At 38.8% G+C, this 20,565-nt stretch overlaps 1 protein-coding gene across 1 annotated transcript; it reads left to right on the top strand.

Moving 5' to 3' along the window:
• The first annotated feature begins 3,496 nt into the window (after positions 1 to 3,496).
• On the top strand, positions 3,497 to 20,308 carry LOC104603853 (neurofilament light protein). The gene is made up of 3 exons (XM_010268018.3): positions 3,497 to 4,962; positions 10,731 to 11,417; positions 19,440 to 20,308. The coding sequence occupies exons 1-3, from the start codon at positions 3,823 to 3,825 to the stop codon at positions 20,022 to 20,024; spliced, it is 2,412 nt and encodes an 803-aa protein (XP_010266320.1). The 5' UTR covers positions 3,497 to 3,822; the 3' UTR covers positions 20,025 to 20,308.
• The last annotated feature ends 257 nt before the right edge of the window (positions 20,309 to 20,565 follow it).

Raw genomic sequence — 20,565 nt, 5'->3', positions numbered from 1 at the left:
CCTTTCCACACACCACAGCCATAAGTCAATGGCAGTAATCCAGCCTCCCAAAGGTTATCTGGTTCAGCAGAGAACCTCCAAAGCCAACTTACCAGTAAAGCAAAGTTGAAAGACTTTATATGTCTTATTCCCAAACTACCTTTGGACTGAGACTTACAAATATGATCCCAATTCACAAGATGGTATTTGGGAGAGTCTTTTTAACCTGTTTGAATTATGAAACTTAATCCTTTGCTAATTGTACAAACTGATGGCTATTAGTTTCCTGCTTATAAACTATATTTGATGTTTAGCTGCATATTTTTGAATCCTTTTTCTTTCAACTTTTTACTACTTTTGTTAGTTTAATGTGGGGAATACATTGATGTGGTACTCCATGATGCAATTAGTACTTGCTTCTGTTATCCTACCTTAAACCTAGTAACTTGGTACTTAAAAACTATGATGTTTGGTTGCATTTTTTTCACTTAGAATCTCTCTTTTCTTTTAGCCCTTTAGTTGGTTAATCTAGAGATCTTTTTCTTGGATGGTGTGGTACTCTTAATGATGCAGTTGGTACTTACTGCAGTTATCCTAACTCAAACCTATGATCTTTTCATTTAGAAACAATGTATGGTGTTGAAATGCATATTTTTGAATTGGAAGCTGCCTTTTCTTTTAGCCCTTTAGTTTGATCTTTGTTGATAACTTGGTTTAATCTAGATTTATATTAGCTGATATAAAAAAGAAATTTTCTATATTAATGTGGTACTGCAGCAATGTAGTTGGTAATCATTGTGATTATCCTACTTAGATTAATTGACTTTTTTAGATGGTTGTCTAAAAACTGTTTATAGTATCTAAATGTCTTTTTCCCTCCTTAGTGATTTTGGTTTTGTATCATCAGATTTATTTGCAGGATCTTTCCTGTTCTAAACCAGAGTTTAAGCTGCCTAGCATGCCATGCTCGCCAATCATAGATCCAACCTCTCTGCAGATGGAAATATGCTTGCCTATGTAAGAGACAATGAGCTGCATGTTTTGGATTTGTTATACAGCGAACCCAAACAATTAACATATGGTGCCAAGGAAAATTTCCTGGTGAGCTTTATTTTTCTTGTCTATTTCTGCTCAATCTGGGTTAAGGAATTTAGTAACTCTGAGTTCCTTTTCACTTTTGTTTACTGCTGTTTCAAGTGACAAAATATGAGTCATCCTTTTGTTTTCCTAATATCTTTTTACAATTTGTTTTCAGCAATACTTCATTTTACCTGTGGCCACATGGTATCTACTTGAATTGATTCACCTGTTCACCTTGTTAATGTGTTATCTGACTCAGAAAATCATGTTAAAGGTCAAATTTCTCTATCCAGTAAAAGGTAGCAGAGCAAAATATTTGGAAGTTTTTTGGATAGGTAAATGCTGGTTTCATTAAATGAAAAGAGGTATTATAGAATATGATATTCAGTTTTTGCTACATCACTACATATTCGAGCGAAATTGAGGACCTTTGCTTACCACCTCTACTATAAGAAGCAAACTAATAAGCAACCTGGTTAGTAGTCTCCTATAAAATGATGCCACCTCAATATAGTTTAGACAAAAAGTTCCAATAAAAGGGCTAATGTGGACTATAAGAAGCAAACTAATAAGCAACCTGTTGCTACTGAAATTGAATCCATTTCAGTTACAAGTATGGAGGTACCTTGATATTGGGGGTACTTGCACCCCATTAAGCATATCCAAAAAAAGTCGATTAAAAAATAAATTTATAGTTGCCACTACCACACCCTATTGTATGGCCTATAAGAGGATGCTCATCATGTTTTATTGGAAAACTATTGTATCCCAATCTATCTCTAGTCACTGAAATATTGTAATTAAGAAACCACACTGACTAGAGGAGGTTTTGGCCATCCACGAAATTGAGTGGAGGTTGTGGGGTTATATGAAAGCTGAAGATTCTAATAATGGTTCAAGCTTTTTAGTTGTCTTCATATTTTTTATCTGAAATTCTGCCACTGTATCATGAATATCATGAAAGTAGATTAAAATATCTGTTCCATTTACCAACCATTATTTTGGAAACACCTTTCATTAGTTTCCCACCAAATACAAATGCATCATGCTACAGAAAGCATGATTTAGTTTGTTGGTCTTAAATAAAGAATAGAGGATGTGCTTATGCTAGTACATGGACACTGAACAATTCTATTTTTTTTTTAATAGTGAAAATAAAATATTTGAAAATAATCGAGCCTTATATGGTGTTACTGTCCAAACCAAAGCCTCATATGTTGTGACTTCCCTGGTTTTGGGAGGTATGGATTAGCTTGAACCTAACCTTTGAAATCAGATGGGTGGAAACGTTTCAGGTGGAAGTGCCTAAGGTAGATCTAATCCGATTGCATATATTCTGTCCCTTTTAGACTTGAATATCATCAAACAACATTTGGATTCCAAAGGGTAGAGGTTATATGGATGGGATTCCAAAGAAATGGGTGGGATTCTGTCCCCTTTAAACTGTTGTATAAAGGGGATTCCACCATCTGATTAAATGGGTGGATGTGCCTAATGTATAAAGGGGACAGACTCAAGTTGTTTAGATTAGTTTTAAATTAGACTTGATATCATCAAACGCCACAAAAAAGAAATGGAATCCAATCGGTTTGCACAAACAACAATCTATGTTAAAAAAAAGATTATTAACTAATCAATGAATATATGCGATGAAAAATTAACTCGTTAACAGATCTAATCCGTAAGAAAACAATAAGTTGTATATTACCTATTACAATGATTTTGTGTCTTTGGATGATTGAACACAGTTCGCAGAAGAGAGATAGCCATTGGAAAGAGAAAGCCACAGGAGAGAAAAATGTCAGAGAGAAAGCTGTCGCCTGTCGGAGAGAGATAGTTGCAGATCAGCACTAGAATAGTAGAATGAGTGGACTGGAGAGGGTAAACTCAAATCGACGCAGATCAGCATCAGCGTCTATTCCTTGGCTATTGATGCAGATTTAGATACACAAACACTCAGATCGAATGTAGAAGTCGCCAACGACTTGAATGGGAAAATATCTAGAGCCTCGAACACTCAAACAGACGCTCAGATGAGGGTAAACTTGACTCGGAAGTCGCCATTACTCGACTGCATCGTGCTGGTGGTGGACGAGGGTAAACTCCTCGCCTATTTCCCTCGATGAAGGAAGGGCGTAAAGTTTTACTTCGAAAAAACCGAAGTTGTTTTTCACCCCAAGATCGATGTAAATCCTGACATATTTGCAATTTTACATCGTTCTTAAGGGTGTTTTTACGACGACTCCAAACGTATGCAATTGTGAACCGGGATGCAATAATGCATTGAACCGGTATTTACACTCCTTCCAAACGCAGCCTAAAAATTCAAAACTGACAATTTACCCATAAAAAAAAATCAAAAGTATGGAATGCTAATAAAACGTTGAATTTCAAAGTACATATACCTCTTTGTCGCAAATAAAAGTTTTTTCATAGATGTGTTGCAAATAAAAATGGGACTTGGAGAACTAGTTGTCACTTGGAGAACTAGTTTTTTCATAGATGTCTCTGTATTTTACCCTTAAAAATATGCAAAAACTATCCATCGCAATCGGCTTATCGTTAAAAAATCCTGTGCTACTGTGGAAAATTTGTGCCTCTTTGGGTGACAAAACACCCTTTCTCAATCAATGAGTTTCATTTTTTGATCAAAGTTGAGTCTCAAACTCTCAATAACCAAAGTTGAGTCTCAAACTCTCAATACCAGAGGAGTGTTAACGTAAGTGAGAGCTGAGTTGGGATCGACAATTTGACATCCTCGAAATGTCGCTGGAAGAAGAGATGGGTTCTCTATTCGAGGGTATGGTGCTCTTCAACCCTTCGCAGATCACCCCAGACGACGATAGTGAGGACAAAACTCCTTCTTCTTTCCCATCAACGTCCTCATCCACATCTCTCCCCCTCGATGAGAACCTGTTTTCCGACCTAACTGTCGTTCCTCTTCTCCAACCCCTCACCTCGCAAGAACCCCCCAATATCTCCCCGTTGACAGTCACAACAACAACGTCGTCGTCGTCGTCGTCATCATCATCATCATCGTCGTCATCTTCTTCTTCTTCAACTGTAATAACAGCCATTCCAACCGTTTCTCGCCAGATTTCCCGAAAGAAAAAAAGAGCTGGCATAAGGATCGGATACGCCAGAGACACCCAAGTTTCCGACGACCATCACAATTACCCTTCTTTCTCCCTCACGGAATCCACTTCTCAGGTAGAATTGGAATCTCCACCTCCACCACTTCCACTACCACTAGGACCTGTCGATCTAAGAGCTTCCAAGCCCGTAATCTCAGAAGAATATATCTCCACTGTAGAAGACCATCTCTCATTTTCTGCAGAACAATCTTCTTGCCTTCTTTCAGATTCCAATTCCGAACTGTCCCCGGGAGTGACGGTCACCGAGATCTCATATAACAATTCGAAAGATGAATCTTCTTGTTCACCTGTACGAGCAAGTAACCAAGACTTGCGGAAAGATAATGAATTATCCTTGCAATCAAAACAAGAGGCGGGAGTTCTAACCGAGGAGAAATGGGAGAAAATTAGGGCTCAAATTTCTGAGAAGCTGGAGCAAACACGAAAATTGGCTTCTTTTGTTTTGGCAACAAGGAAGGAGGTGGCAAGGAGGAGAAGGAAGGCGTCTGAAGACGTGAATATGGTGTCCGTGAAGTACAAGCAGCTGGAGAGGGAACTGGAGGAAGCTTGTGAAGCCGAGGATTTCGAGAGGGCGGAACGGGTTAGCGAGAGCTTTGCGGCAACAGAAAGGGAGAAGGAAAGTGTTGTAAATTCATTGAGGGAAGCTGAAGCGGATTGCGACTTGGTGGAGTTGAAGATGCAGGAGGTGCTAGAGTTGCAGATCACAGCTGAAGAAGAAGGCGTGTCATTGTTGGAACGATTTGCGGAGGTGAACTGACTAACCTGGTCCTCAATTAGCAAATCTACTTCATATTTTGAATGCTTTTTTAGGTGATTTATAATTTATGCTTATTTGAGTGATTCTTGCCTCATGAAAGTTCTGAAATGGAAAAAACGTAAATGTAGAAACATGTATTGCATTAGCTGAGTCAAAGAACAAGTGTTTGCCATCATCTTCACTCTTCCTACATATAAGGCGTTTACTTGAACTCCCTCTTTTATTTATCCATTATGTAGGTCTTTTTTTTTTTATCAGAAACGGTAACTTTCATTAGAGATAAATTAACCTGAAATACAGAATTCAACCCTTATTAGAAAAAGTTGATCCAATAAACATCAAACATTACAGCATTGCCCAAAAAAGACTCTCCCTTGCAGTCCCTTGTTTGCTAGGGCATCAGCAAAACCATTTGCTGATCTCCTTACCCACTTGAACCAAACACCCACCTCCCTTGTTATGCTAAGAATTTCCCTTATCAGCTGTCTATATTGCCAAATTCCCAGCTACCCTGATTGCATCCACCCAATTACCAACTTGGAGTCTCCCTCTATCTCAATCTGTTGTAGCCCCAACTGTTTGGCCAGTTTTACACCTTGATGTAGTGCCAAGATTTCCGCTCTTAAGGAATCTCCAACTCCTATTGGACCTGAAAACAAAGCCATTATCTTGCCTTCATTATCTCTGAAAACACCTCCTATACCAGATGGGCCTGGATTACCTATAGAGCTTCCTTCAAAGTTCAGTTTCACTCTTTGTTGTGCTGGTGGGGACCAAACTTCCTGTATCATAGCTTTGGAAGTAGTAGTAGATGCCACAATACCCCAACTTCTATAAATGTCTTCAACTGAGAAATCTTTAAAAAGATCACAGGATTTCAACCAATGGATAACCTTAGTAGTTATTCTTTCCACAACCTCTTCCTTGGATCTACATCTGCCTTTAAGGATCCTATTGTTTCTTTCCTCCCACACTGACCACAATACAACAACTCTAGTGGCTCTCCACATAATCCTTCCACAAACCGTTGGTTGCCTGTAAAAAGTTGGATCAAAGAGGTTCACCACACTTGAGGAGGGAGTCCACCTGTAGCCAAAGAGAGAAGAGAACCAAGACCAAATAAAGAACACAAAGGGACATGAGATTAGTAAATGTGAAATTGTCTCACTAGAACCCAAACATAGGCAATAGACATGGGGGGAGAGGCACATATTTGGCCTATTTTTCTGCAATAAATCCAAGGTGTTGATTTTTTGGAGTACCACTTCCCAACAAAAGGCCTGAATTTTAGGGGGTATAGGGCTACCCCACACCTCCTTTGAAGGAAAGTTCCCTACAAGGTTAGAGGTCTGAAGCAAAATGTTATAGAAAGAAGAGCAATTGAAAAAACCAGAAGGGGAAGGTTTCCAAATTCTGCTATCTCTACAGGACTGATCAAGAAAGACTTCCCCTAACTGAGTGATCAAATCATCAACCATCCCCATTTCAGAATCCCTTAGACCTCTTCTCAAGCCCAAATCCCAGGAGTTATCAACAAACACTGAAGAGATCACTTTTCTTTTGTTTTCAGACAAGGAGTAAATAGAAGGAAATCTATCTCTAAGGGAGTTTTCACCAACCCAAACATCTTCCCAAAACAAGACTTTATTTCCAGCGTAGACATCATATTTGAAATAAGGAAGCATAAGAGGCAAAATACCTTGAATAGCTTTCCAAGGAGAACACTGAGAAGCCCTAGGGATGAGTCCTGCATCCCAGCCATTATCTGCCAATCCATGAATACTAACAATCACTCTAGACCAAAGTCAGTCTTGTTCCATCGCTAGTCTCCAAATCCATTTCCCCAGCAAAGCCATGTTTCTTAATCTTATATTTCCTAACCCAAGGCCTCCATCATCCCTACTCCTAGAAACCACCTCCCACTTCACTAAGTGATCCTTCTTAGTATCCCCTGGTTCCCACAAGAAATCCCTCATTATCTTCTCTAACTGGTTAGCTACTTTCATTGGTACTCTAAAGGTAGACAGGAAATAAACTGGCAGGTTGGCTAAGGTTGACTTGATTAAGGTTATCCTACCCCCTAAAGAGACGTAATTCCTCTTCCAATTTGCTAACCTCTTGGAGAATCTTTCAATTACAGGGTACCAAAAACTCTCAACCATTGGGTTCCCTCCCAGTGGTAGCCCCAAATATTGTAAAGGCCAGCCCCCACTTCACACCCCAAAATCCTAGCTAGGGAATCCACCTCCTCTCCGCCTAGATTGAGCCCTGCCACACAACTTTTTCCCCAATTCACTTTAAGATTGGACTTCCTTTCAAATTGAAGCACTAGACTCTTTAAGTTTCGTAATTCCCCTTCCTCCCTGTCACAAAACAAGATGATGTCATCTGCAAATTGTAAGTGTGTGACCACCACCTCCTCCCTACCAATCCTCCAACCTCTTATCAAATTGTTAGCATCGGCCCTCGAAATCATGGCACTCAACACATCAGCTACTAGGGTAAAGAGGAATGGGGACAATGGATCTCCTTGCTTAATACCCCTCTTTGCAAGTTTGCAGGAAAGAAACCCCTGGCTACACCATTCACCAATATTGAGAAATGACATGAAGAAATGCATCCCTTTACCCAACTGCACCATCTCTCCCCAAACCCTCTCCGCTTGAGAACCTCTAGTAAAAAATCCTAGTCCACCATGTCATATGCCTTTTCAAGATCCAATTTGCAAACCAACCCCTTTTCCTTTCTCCTCCTCTTCACCTCAACACATTCATTGGTAATACGTATTTGATCTACAATTTGTCTTCCTTCTACAAAGGCCCCTTGATATGGTGAGATTAGAGACGGGAGGATCATTTTTAATCTTAGCGCTAGGACCTTAGAGATGATCTTATACATGCTTCCCACCAGGCTTATAGGTCTGAAATCCTTTGGTTGGAGAGCGCCCTTCTTCTTAGGAACCAAGGCAATAAAAGTTGCATTTGCCTCTCTCATAGAACTCTTCAAAAACCTCCAACAAATCCTCTCTAGTTATCTCCCAACAATCTTGATAGAAGGCCATTGAAAAACCATCAGGCCCAGGAGCTTTAGCTTGACCCATGGAGAAGATTTCATTTCTCACTTCTTGGGCCTCAAATATTCTTTCCAAAGATTTCAATAAGACACTATCTTCCACCCTCCACTCCAAGTCCTCTAAGCTCTCACTAGGTCTCCCTGGGTTGTCATACACTAATTTGAAGTGATTAACCAAAGCTTGAGCTATATCATCTTCCCTAGGTCTTCCCAAATGTCAAAATCCAGCTGAAAGCCACCACCTAGGTGAGATAGGTAGAACTCAAGTCTTCCTCGGTTCAACGAAACATTACTTACCCCCTGATCAGATTGTTCTCGAACAATCTAACCATAAACATGCTTTTGGGGTTTTCCCTCCAACTTTAATCTCCATTGGTTCTGTCTACAGAGTTTTCTCTAAATTCTCCAACAACCAAATGAATTCATCAATCTTGCTGGAAGAAATGATGTCTAAAGGTTTGGCTTTCCACTTCTAACTTCAAAGAAAATGTTTTTACTTCACTATTTTGAGTTAGTCTCAATGTGTACAGTTTTAGAGACAATTTCTTCCTACTTCAGATCATCAATCCTTTTCTCCATTCCATTTTTTGAAAATAAACAAGAAATTCCAGTCTTGGAGGTATATTATCAACCAATTGGTAATCATCCAATGCATCCACTGGTTATTTCATATCTCTCTTTGTGTTCTACATCCCTTTCTACACACATTCACCATATGAAGTGATAACTTGGTGAGACCTGTGAGTATCCTAAATCCTACATGTACCATGGCTTCCATCCATCAGTCTCTCCCTAGAGCATCCTATTCCAAGGCATTTCTTTTAGAGAGCCTCATTCATTTGCCTTAAGCTTTGAAATCCCAAGGCTCCCGTCTTTCTAAGCTTGTATACCTTGTTGCTACATTACCAAGTGAAGTCGTATTTTTTTTAATCTTTTTTTTTTTTGAAGAAGATAGTGGAATCTTATCTTTTCACTCATCCCATAAGAAATTTCTCTCAATGCCAAATTAAATAAGTTACATTTTCCAATACTTATGGAAAATACAGAGTTCTTATTTTTTTGATAGTAAAAATATACCATCTTTGCATTTCTTTTCATTGAAAATAAATCACCATCATCACCACCCATGCCTTATCCCAACTATATGGCCGGCTACATGAATCCTGTTTCACCAATCCATTCTATTTAAAGCCATATCCACTGTTAAATTATTAGTTCTCAAATAATTTCTTACTACTTCTACCCATGTCCTTTTTGGTCTACCCCTAGTCCTTCTAGCCCTTTCAACTTGTAACAAATCACTAATTCTAACTGGTGATGTTGATGGACTTTTTTTTTCTTTTTATCAGCAACACAAAAAAAGATTTCATTAAAATTAGAAAAAAGAGGTACAGGAAGTTGTGAAAAGATACAACAGACCCAAAGGGAACAAATTTGTTTGAGAATATTACAAATGAGCCCAATACATAGGCTGTCTCTGAATCCCTTGCTTAGCTAGCCCATTTGCCAAATGGTTTGCAGATCTTCTAACCCAATTGACTTGAATCATCATTTCTTTAGATAGCCATTTGAATCTTCTGAAATCGTTCCTTAAATTCCAAGTTATTCCTTTTCCCTTTTTCAGCCAACTCACAACTGTTATTGAGTTCCCTTCCGTAATCAGTTTTTCGACACCCAATTCTTTTGCTTTCTCCACCCCACAAATTGCTGCTAAAAATTCTGATTTGAATACATCACCTTGCCCAATTGGATCTGAGTACAATGAGAGTATATTTCCTTTCTCATCCCTAATTACTCCACCAATACCTGATAGTCCCAGATTACCCACACAGCTACCATCAAAATTCAGCTTCTTCAACCGCAACTTTGTGGTGACCACTACACGGAGACTTTTTGTCTTCTAGTTGTTGATGGTCTTCTATGCACATGATCAAACCATCCTAGTCTACTTTCTCTCATTTTATCTTATCAGCTATTTGGGCTACTCCTACCATCCTATGGATGACTTCATTCCCGATCCTATCCTTTCTAGTTTTTCTGCTCATCCATCTTAGCATTTGCATTTCTACCACACACATTTTCTGGACATGTTCCTTCTTGACTTCCCAACACTCTTCTCCATACAACATAGCTGGCCTTACAACTGTTTTATAGAATTTTCCTTTTAGCCTAAGAGGTATTTCCTGTAACATAAAAGTCCAGATGCACCTTCCATTGCCCATCCTGCTTTAATTCTTTGGTGACAGCCTCCTCAATCTCTCCCTTGTTATGAATTATTGAACCAAGGTACCGGAAATGGTCACATTAGTTATCTCATGCTTTACAATCCTAAGTGTATCCTGATTTACACTCCTATTAGTACTAAATTTACATGTCATATACTTTGTTTTGGCCAACTTATTTAAAGCCTCTTGTTTCTAAGGCAGCCAATAAATACCAAATTTGGTAAAAGATGAAAACTTGTATTTTAGGAATATTTGGTGCCAGTATTATTCATTGTCATCATCATCCATGCCTTATCCCACCTATATGGGGTGCTGAATATTTGGTGTCAGTATTGACATGGAAATACCAAATTTAGTAAGGTATGCAAATATTAGGGTACAATGTGTTAGGATTGATTTCTTTTAATTGCTTATCAGGTTGTCTCTGACCTGGTGTTTCCTGATATTGGTTTTGTTTATCAGGACGCTGCCAGAAATGCAGATTTAATCTTGAAAAATGCAGAATCACTCCATTTAAAAGAGATGAATGAATGGCAATCATCAACTGAAGTGTTAGAGGTAAAGAAGATGGAATTGGAAATTGAATCACAATTAATAAGTGATGTATGTTTGGGATTAAATGATTCCATTGAACAGTTAATCAAGGATGACAGAATAGAAAAAGAGTTTCTTTGTAAGAAACGAGATATTCTGACAGAGGAACTGGAGAACTTGCTTGATTTAGTAAGACAGAAAGAAGCAGAGATTGCAGACAACAATTCTAATATCCAAGCCGTTGAGAAAAGGATTGAGAACACAGTCTCTGGTTTTCGTGATGCACAGTCAAGCATTGATATGAAATACAATAGCCTGAAATCAGCTCTCTCCGAAGTAGAGTCAGAAAATGAAGCTTTATCCATGAAAAAGAAACAAGCTGATTGCATCCTTTCTCAAGAAGAAAAGATTGGAGGAAAACTCAGGGAACTTGCCAGCGTTTCCATGGATGAAGCAAAAACATGCCAAGAACTCCTTGGCCTAAGAAAGAGTCTAGCATTGTCCATCTTGAAGTGCAGAGAAGACAAAGTTAGGCTTGCCAAGACTGAGGAGAAAATTTTGGAGGATGTTCAGAACCTTAGACAAGAGATTTCTGCTGCAAGAGCTTTTCTGCAGGTTTGTTTCATTTGGTGAATATTCTCCTTTTCCTTGGTGCCAATTTTGTATACCAGTTTACTTACAACATGTGATCCCTATTTTGTAGCATTTGCTGAGTGCAGTTGACATATTGATCATCTTACCTTAAAAGGCAAAGCTAGGCCATTTATGATTGGTTCTACTGGTTTTAACTATCCATCAATTATTGTATTTAATAATCTACCAAAAGGAGTAAAATATTATTGTTGATTCTGCTCAATGTTTTTCTCTTTTAAGTAAATAGTGCATTAAATACCACATTAGTATATAGCATAATAATCTATTCTCTTCATAAATGTTTGCAAAGCATGCAAACATTTTCTAGTATAACCAAATGACTCTAGAATGGTCATCCACAAAAGTGACAAAATACTTAAAAAGCTCAAATAGGAAACATCTAGACAAGGATCCCAAGCATCATAATGTATAAGTTGAGCAGGACGTAACACTTGACTAGTAGCTTGTTAAGGAAATGTTGCTTGATGAGACTTGTTGAACTGCCATGTTTCACAATCAAGAGATGGCTCTAACTGATGTGAAGGATGCAAACTGTGTAAAGATAATGGAGATGTATCAGACAGTAATGACAAGTACAATACTGTTCTACCCAAGCCAGCATCTATATAATGGAGGCCACCTAATTAAAGCTCTCCACCAACTTGCTTCTTTGTCTTTAGGTCCTTAAAAACACAATAAGAAAGATAAAAAGTAACACAACAAAGTAGTGATTTGGTAAGCTTACTTATTGACATGAAATTAAATGGAAACTGAGGAACATAAAGGACTGAAGACAATGACAAGTAATGAGTGTGGCTAACTTTTCCAACTATAAACACATGTAATGAGGTATCGTTTGTAAGAATTGCTTGTTGTGAAGAGGAATATGAAGAACTGTATTGAGTACCCTGTCATGTGGTTGACTGTTCCATAGTTAATGACCCATGGAGACTTGGCAAAAAGAAGGTAGGTGGAGCCAATACTTGATGACTGTGCCAAAGTAGTTGTGGAAGAAGTAGAGGGCTGTGTAGCAGCTATAAGTCTAGCATACTCCTTGGAAATGGTAGCTGTGTCACCTTTTGGTTATGTGGATGTGGTAGATGGTTGTGGTGGGGTAGATGTGTTATAGGAATCAAGCAGCACCCCTGAAGACATTCCAGAAAGAAGGTCTTACAACAGGTCTTGAATCTCCTGATATGGCATAATGATGGTACTTGAGATTTGAACTGAATTGGATGCCAAGGGTATTTTTGTTATTTTACAATTTTCTGTAGGGTCCAATGATAGGGTTTGATTGCCTATTTATCATTTGCTTATGTTTAAAATTTTCCAGTCATTGTACAAGTAGGATTAGAGTTACTGAGTCTTCTTTGAATTGAAATAGGACATCCGGGTTTCATTGAGAAAATCAGGGAGTGGGGTAGATGTATGATAGGAATCAAGCAGCACCCCTGAAGACATTCCAGAAAGAAGAAGGTCCTACAACTGGTCTTGAATCTCCTGATATGGCATAATGATGATACTTGAGATTTGAACTGAATTGGATGCCAAGGGTAGTTTTGTTATTTTACAATTTTCTGTAGGGTCCAATGATAGGGTTTGATTGTCTATTTATCATTTGCTTATGTTTAAAATTTTCCAGTCATTGTACAAGTAGGATTAAAGTTACTGAGTCTTCTTTGAATTGAAATAGGACATCCGGGTTTCACTGAGAAAATCAGGGAGTGGTGGGAGCACTATAATCCGCCAGTTCAGTGGGAAGGAATGAGGTTCCACAAAAAGCTTCAGTTCTTAAAATTTCAAATAAAGGAGTGGAACAGGTTGGAGTTTGGGAGAGTGGAGGAAACGAAACAGATGGAGCAGATAGAAGAATTGGATATGAAGGAAGAAGGGGATTTTTTGGAGAAGAAGACAGAGAGAGGAGATGGAGTTTAAGGAAGCAAATGGAGGATTTATTGCTTAAGGAGGAAATAAGCTGGAGGCAGAAATCTAGGTGTAAATGGTTAAAGGAGAGGGATAGAAACACGGGTTTTTTCCACGCACTGGCAAATGGTAGGAGAAAGAAGAACTTCATCTCAAAATTGGAAGTTGAAGGAGCAGTCATATCCCACCCGGTAGAAATAGCAGAGGCCTTTGTAAGTCATTTCAAATATATCTTCAAAAGGCCTTTAAATGAAAGGATTTGGATTGGTTGACTCTAAGTACAGAAAACAGAGAGTGGTTAGAAAAACGATTTGAGTTAGAGGAGATAAAGGAAGCAGTTTTTTCAATGGATGGAACAAAAGCTCTAGGTCTAGATGGTTTCACAATGGCTTTTTATCAAGATTTTTTGGATATTGTGGAGAAGGATCTAGGGTTAGTGTTTGAGGAGTTCCACAGAAGGAGATTAATTAACCTGGGTTTGAACTTCACATTCATTGCTCTGGTACCAAAGAAGAAAGAGGCATCACAACCAATGGACTTTAGACCTATTAGTTTGGTGAACGGTTTGTATAAAATAATTGCAAAAGTGTTGTCTTTAAGGGTAAAGAAGGTTCTTCCTACCATAATTGCACCTAACCAAAATGCTTTTGTGAAGGGAAGACAGATTACCGATCAAATCTTGATTGCAATTGAGAGTCTAGAGAGCTTTAGGAAATCCAAGAAGAAGGGAGTGATTTGCAAACTGGACTTGGAGAAGGCTTATGACATGGTTGATTGATCTTTCTTGTTGGAGGTGTTGAAAAGTTTTGGATTTGGAGACAGTTGGTGTAAATGGATTTGGGGCTATGTTAGGAGCTGCTACTATTCTATTTTGGTGAATGGAACTGTGGTGGATTTCTTCCTTGTCTCGAGAGGAATAAGACAAGGAGATCCACTATCCCCTTTTCATTTCACTATGATTACTAATGTCCTTGGGAGATTGATCCATAGAGCGGACTCAAGAAATTTAATAAAAGGCTGGAGAGTAGGAAGGGAGGAGGTACCACTTACACATTTGCAGTTTGCTAATGACACAATCTTGTTCTATGAAGGTAGGGACATCAATTGGATCCCGAATTTAAAATTGGCAATGCAACTCTTTGAGCAAATGTCTAATCTCAAGGTAAACTTGGATAAGAGTAGTATGGTGGGTGTGAATTTGAAGGAGAGGGAGTTAAGTGAATATGCAAGCGTGTTAGGTTGTGCTACCTTGGATTGGCCTATGATTTACTTAGGCCTCCCCTTGGGGGATAACCCTAACCTACCTGTTTACTTCCTATCAGTGTGTAAGATCCCCACAAAGGTTTCTAACATTTTGGAAAAATTTATGAGGGATTTCTTGTGGGAGCCTGGAGAGGAAAAGCGGGACCATAGGGTGAGATGGGAGGTGGTAACTAGATGTAAAAAACTAGGAGGTCTTGGGATTGGGAATATTAGGAAAAGGAACATGGCATTGTTAGGGAAATGGTTATGGAGGTTTCCATTGGAAAGAGACAAATTGTGGACAAAGATTGTGGCTAGCATACATGGGCTGGAAGACAATGGTTGGGAACCTGGAATTTTGGCAAGGGCTACATTGCCTCTCCTTGGAAAGCCATATATAAGTTGCTTCCAGTTTCTCCCCTTGGATCAGGTATGGTCTTCACTTTGGTAATAGATTAAAATTTTGGGAACAACATTGGGTTGGGGACTTACCTTTGATGGACCAATTTCCCTCTTTGAAAACCCATATTTTCCTTCTTAAGCCCTTCAAACTCTCCTTCTGGTTTTGGGTGGAACCTAGGTCTGAGAAGGGCAATTAGGGATACAGACTTGGGCCACATCATGTATTTGTTAGCCATCCTTGAAAATGTCTTCTTGGATCCTAATAAGGAGGACACCAGATTTTGAGTTCCTTCCTCATCAGGTATTTTCTCTTGTGCTTCATTCTTTGAGACATTATCTCAACCTTCTGATCCTATTGGGTTGTCCTTCCCGGTTAAAGAAATTTGGAGTAGGCTCATTCCTCCTCGGGTTGGTAGTTTTTGTTGGGAAACTTTCCTGGAAAGAATTAACACAAATGATCTACTTCAGAAAAAGAGACCCAATTCTTGTTTACTTCCTAATAGGTGTACTCTCTGTAAAGCTGATGGGGAAACTGGTTACCACCTTATGGTTATTTGTTCGGTTGCTAAGTTAAGAATGAGGATGGGGCTATCATTGCTATGTTCTCAGGCCCAATTGGAGAAGGAGACTCTCTTAGGCTGAGATTCTTGCAGCCCTGGAAGGTATCCAAAGAGCAAGGGAGTTGAACATCAGATGTTTGGTCCTTGAAGGTGACTCAGAGGTGGTGATTAGGTGGCTAAAGGAAGAAGACAGCGGTTTATGGAGTTATAACAATGAGAAGAAAAAACTCAAACGGCTGAGTAGGAACACTGTGTTGCATTATGGCTGGGTAAAGAGGACTGCTAATTCATTTGCTGATGGGTTAGCCAAGCAAGGGGTGAATAGGGAATCTATTTTTTGGGCTAACTTTTGACTTTCTTCCATTGTATTCTGTTGGTTGGGAGTTGAGACATTTTACCTCCCCTTTTGTACCTTAAGTTTCACATAGTTTGATATCATTAATAAAGTTTCTTGTTACTGATCAAAAAAAAAAAAAAAGAAATAGGATATGACAGTTTAGTTTGAGGCCTACTAGGATTATTATGAGTCACTGTTTGACTCCTAGGACTGTTATTAGTCTAACATTTTGACTCCTAGGATTATTATGAGTTTAGAGTCTAAGGCAATGAAGCTTATTGAGTTTTCTTCAGCTTATGCTAATTATGGTGACTCCCATACCCTAGAGTGATTCTAGGCACCCTGTGAATGATTCCAGGTATTTTCTCTCGTCTTTCTCTCTCTATTTTCTTTCTTATTCCTTTAAGAAGCCATTACAGCCATCAATAGCCATAAATTTCTGATCAAAGAAGATCATTCAACATTCTCTAAGGACTAGAATTGAGCTGGTCCTACATCAATGTGTCATAATGAAATGAGGTTTGATTAATGTAACTCCCTGGCATCAAGCAGCCTATAGTAATCAATTTCTTTTAAGAACAGAAAAAGTGATATATCATTAAAGAAAATAGAAAACATGTACAACAAACTGCTGTACACATATACAAAACACTGCCCAAGCAGTCCTACAGTAATTAATTGTGTGACCTCACAATTAAAATGTGTCCAAAAATGTACTCCATGTAAGTATTTATCAAAAAATAAGTTCACTCCATGTCTATACTAATCCAATGGTTTGTCCCATTAAGTCACAATGAGTACAAAATCTATTATTTTTTGCCTTCACATGCCTATGACCAACACCAACCATTGGGTCACCTTGACTTCCAGTAGGACCATGTCCTCTAGCGATACCACAATTCCTAGATACTACAAGAGAATACTGGTTTGTTATAGGTATAAGGTAAACTAGCTTGCTGAAGTTGGGAAAAAAAAAATTCCTCCAAAGGTGGTAATGCTAGGCTGCTCAAGATCTTAGACCAGACTTGTTCATATTTAGACTTTGCTTCAACTAAAAATTTTGCCATATACAAGTCCTTTCTGTGCTGTTCCTTGACTGTAATCTCTGAGGTGATTGATTGATAGATATTTTTTTCCTCCCAATCCCATCATCTATGAAAATATTTCTCAAGAGTCTTATCTCCCTGCTTTAAACTAAATTCCAAAAATTGGTAGATGCTAGTGCTTGAATATAATCTCCCCGTTAATATTTACAATAGGATGTTGATCACATATTTTAATCAAACAGAGACCCTCAACTTCATGTCCATACCCAAATTGTCTTCCTCATAGCCAAGTCCTATGAAAGACAATGAAATGAAGTTGTATTGCAGTTCAAAGACTTGGTCAAGACTTAAGAACAGGAACCAATTAACCACCTACTAATGTGAGGAAGCATAGAGTTCTTTTCCTCCCACTTCTCATTAATATTTACACTGACCTGGTTCTCGATAAGGCTGACTGATTCCATTCAAATCTTTATTATTTTTTGATACATGGGTGATATTTAATTAAGCATAGAATAGAAAAACTGTACAACCAACCTAAAGGGAGGCACGACCGCACAAGATGTTACCTCCCTTTAGAGTTAAACAAGTAAACACATTCTATCCTGAATTACAATTATAAGGTAGCTGAAAACAGGTCAGCTTGATACCCCTTGTTTAGCCAAAGAGTCAGTGATGGCATTTTCTGACCTGTTAACCCACTGAAAACTAACTGACATGTTCCTTGTAAGCCATTGAACTTTCTTTAGAAGATTCCTGTAACCCCAATAAATTGTTTCTGGGTTTGACAGCCAGTCTACTACCACCTTGGAGTTCCCTTCAACTATCAAGTTCTCCACTCCTAGTTGACTATATGCTTGTATTCCTTGTACGGTTGTACCACAGCTAGTATCTCTGCCCTTGTAGAGTCACCAAATCCCATTGGTCCTGAGAATAAAGATATGATGTTGTTGTCCTTATTTCTCAGAATCCCTCCTATACCCGAGGGCCTTGGATTACCTTGACTGCTTCTGTCAAAATTCAGTTTTACCATTACTTCCGGGGGAGGTTTCCATTCTGCTTGTAGAGTGTTCTTTGTGGGAGCTGTGGATGCCACTGCTGTCCAATTTATCCTTAAACCATCAAAGGAATAGTTCCCAAACAGATCTGAAGTTTTCAGCCATGAAGTTGTCCTTGTCATGATACACTCCTTTACTTCATCTAGGTTTCTTTCCTTTTCTTGGAAGATTCTTGAATTCCTCTCTTCCAAAATTGTCCAAAAACTAGATGCTCTCATACACTTCCACATTAAAATCCCTCTTTTTGTCAGCTGTCCTAAGGCATGTGGTTCAAAAAGCAGCTATACTTCAGAGGGTAAGTTCCACCTGCACCCAAATAGCATTAAAATCTAATTCCAAATATTAGCAGCAAAAGAACGTGATATTAGCAAATGGTAACAATCCTCGCTCTTCACTTAACACAAGATACACCAATTTGGGGATAAACACATTTAAGGTTGTTTCTTTTGTAGGTTTTCCAAAGTATTGATCTTACCGTAATAGGCTTCCCAACAGAAAAAGTTATTTTAGGAGGAATGGCCTTGACTGGATTTCTTTAACTGGGAAAACCTAAGAGGAGGGGTTGGGAGTTGGAACAAAGGGATTTAAAGAAAGAGGCACAACTGAAGGAGCCACTTGGTGTTAGAGTCCAAATCCTTTTATCAGATGGTGGGATCAAACACACAATTTAGAAGAAGCAAGAGTTCAGAAACACAAGTAGATTTCATCATCTCTTAAACCTCTACGGAAACTGAAATCCCAGTTTAAAGCCAACGGGAGAACTGGGGAGGGGGGGGGGATCTTGAAACAGGTTTCTTAATAAGCTGTTGCTTCCAGACCTTCTGAGCTCTCTTTTCAATATAGACACAGAACTGTTATGTTTGAGACTTCAATAAATCTTACTATTCACTGATAATAAAACTGTTATGTCTGAGACCAGACTGGGTCACTACTAACCCTCCAACACTAAAATACCAGAACCTAGAGAGCTGTACAGCCTTTTTTGTACGGCAATGTTGATATCAAGCCTCCACCAAAAATGATCTAGTAAGTCAAAACAAATATATTGAATTACCAGGTCATACATATTCAACAACCAATTGAGCAACTCTTATATAGGCTTCCTGAGCAGAAGAAACACTGTTTAAAAACTAACAAATTGGTGTGGTGGTAAATAAAGGGACATTATCCAATCCTGGTCTTGGGAGGGGTAGACTCAGATACATGTTCTCATGCTTGGTTAACCTAGATTTTAGCATAGCACCAAGCAATGGCCCGTGGATGTAGGAGTAATTATCAACTGAAAAATGCTTCACCAGAACTTTGAAAAAACGAAGGTTCATATATGTATCTTCTATGCAGGTTGAAAGATATATTTATGTTTTGTAATGCATTACTAGTGAGCATTCTCTATTGATCTGAAGTTAATGAAGTTTATTTCTTTCCACTGATTGAAGGAACTTTCTTCAACCAAGTCAAACATACAGCAAGAAATAGCTTCTTTTAAGCAGAGATTGTTCTTCATAGACAAGAGAGGCCCAGAGCTGGATGCAGAGAAAAAAGTCGCTGCCACTGCAAGAAATTTCAAGGAGGCTGGACGCCTAGCTGCTGAAGCAAAGGCACTGACTGTTGAAAAGGAAGGCATACAGGCTAAGATGCAGACGGCTACTCTAGAGCTTGAGAAGATAGAGGAAGAGGTTAATTGTACTGCCACTGGGCTCCAAGAGACTGAAGCTCTGATCTTATCCAAGGAAAAAGAGGCAGCAATGGCAAGGTGTGGGAGACTACGCTTAGTTGCTGGTGCAGCTATGGCGGAAAGTTCAGGAGCTATAGAATTAGGTGACCTTGAAGAAGCTAATATTTTAACCACAGAGGCTGAAGCGGCAGACTGTGAAGCAATCAAACTTCAGCAAGCTTATGATTTCAAAGAGGATGAATTTGGAAATCTACCAAAGCACTTCATCTCCATGGTACTCGTCACCAATCTTGGTGGAAAAGAGTTGGCTGAAATGGCAAAATCGGTTCATCTTTCTCCCTCGTGAGCGTCACTGTTACAGTCATTTGGATTTGGGCAATAGTTGGAATTGGAGTAGTAGCGCCAGGTGGCAAATTGCATAGTGGATATTTTATTCTTTCCTGGTCATTGATTCTTTTGAACATGGTGCTTTATGTAACCACTCCATCTTCGTCAACGAAATGTTTCCTTGTTTAGTTTTAATTGCCTTTTCAAGTTTGTGTAACATGGGCCTAGTGGACTTTGGCTTTTACCAGAAGTTTACAATGAAATTATTTGTGCCTCTGCATGCAAATGTTCAATTCCACAAAATTTGGAAAAAAGATGTTCTACTGCTGTCATAAGCATTAAGTAAGGATTCATAAAATTCTCAACTCCTGTACTGGCCAGTGTCCAGGCCCAGAGCTGCTGCACTAAGCAATCGATGTGTGACAACCAGTGCTCCTTTATACCTGAATTTTAAAGTAGCCTAGCCTTGCAGATCTGTCACGCGAGGCGAGATAGGATTAAGCCAATTTGTGTTCAGCAGGCCGTGGTATTTGGATTTAATTTTTACGACCTGCATGAAA

The sequence above is a fragment of the Nelumbo nucifera genome, chromosome 5 (genome assembly GCF_055504915.1).
Source record: "Nelumbo nucifera cultivar China Antique chromosome 5, China Antique-T2T, whole genome shotgun sequence".
Taxonomy (NCBI): Eukaryota; Viridiplantae; Streptophyta; class Magnoliopsida; order Proteales; family Nelumbonaceae; genus Nelumbo; species Nelumbo nucifera.
Note: the sequence above shows the minus strand (reverse complement) of the source record. Positions and strands in the feature narration are given on the sequence as shown.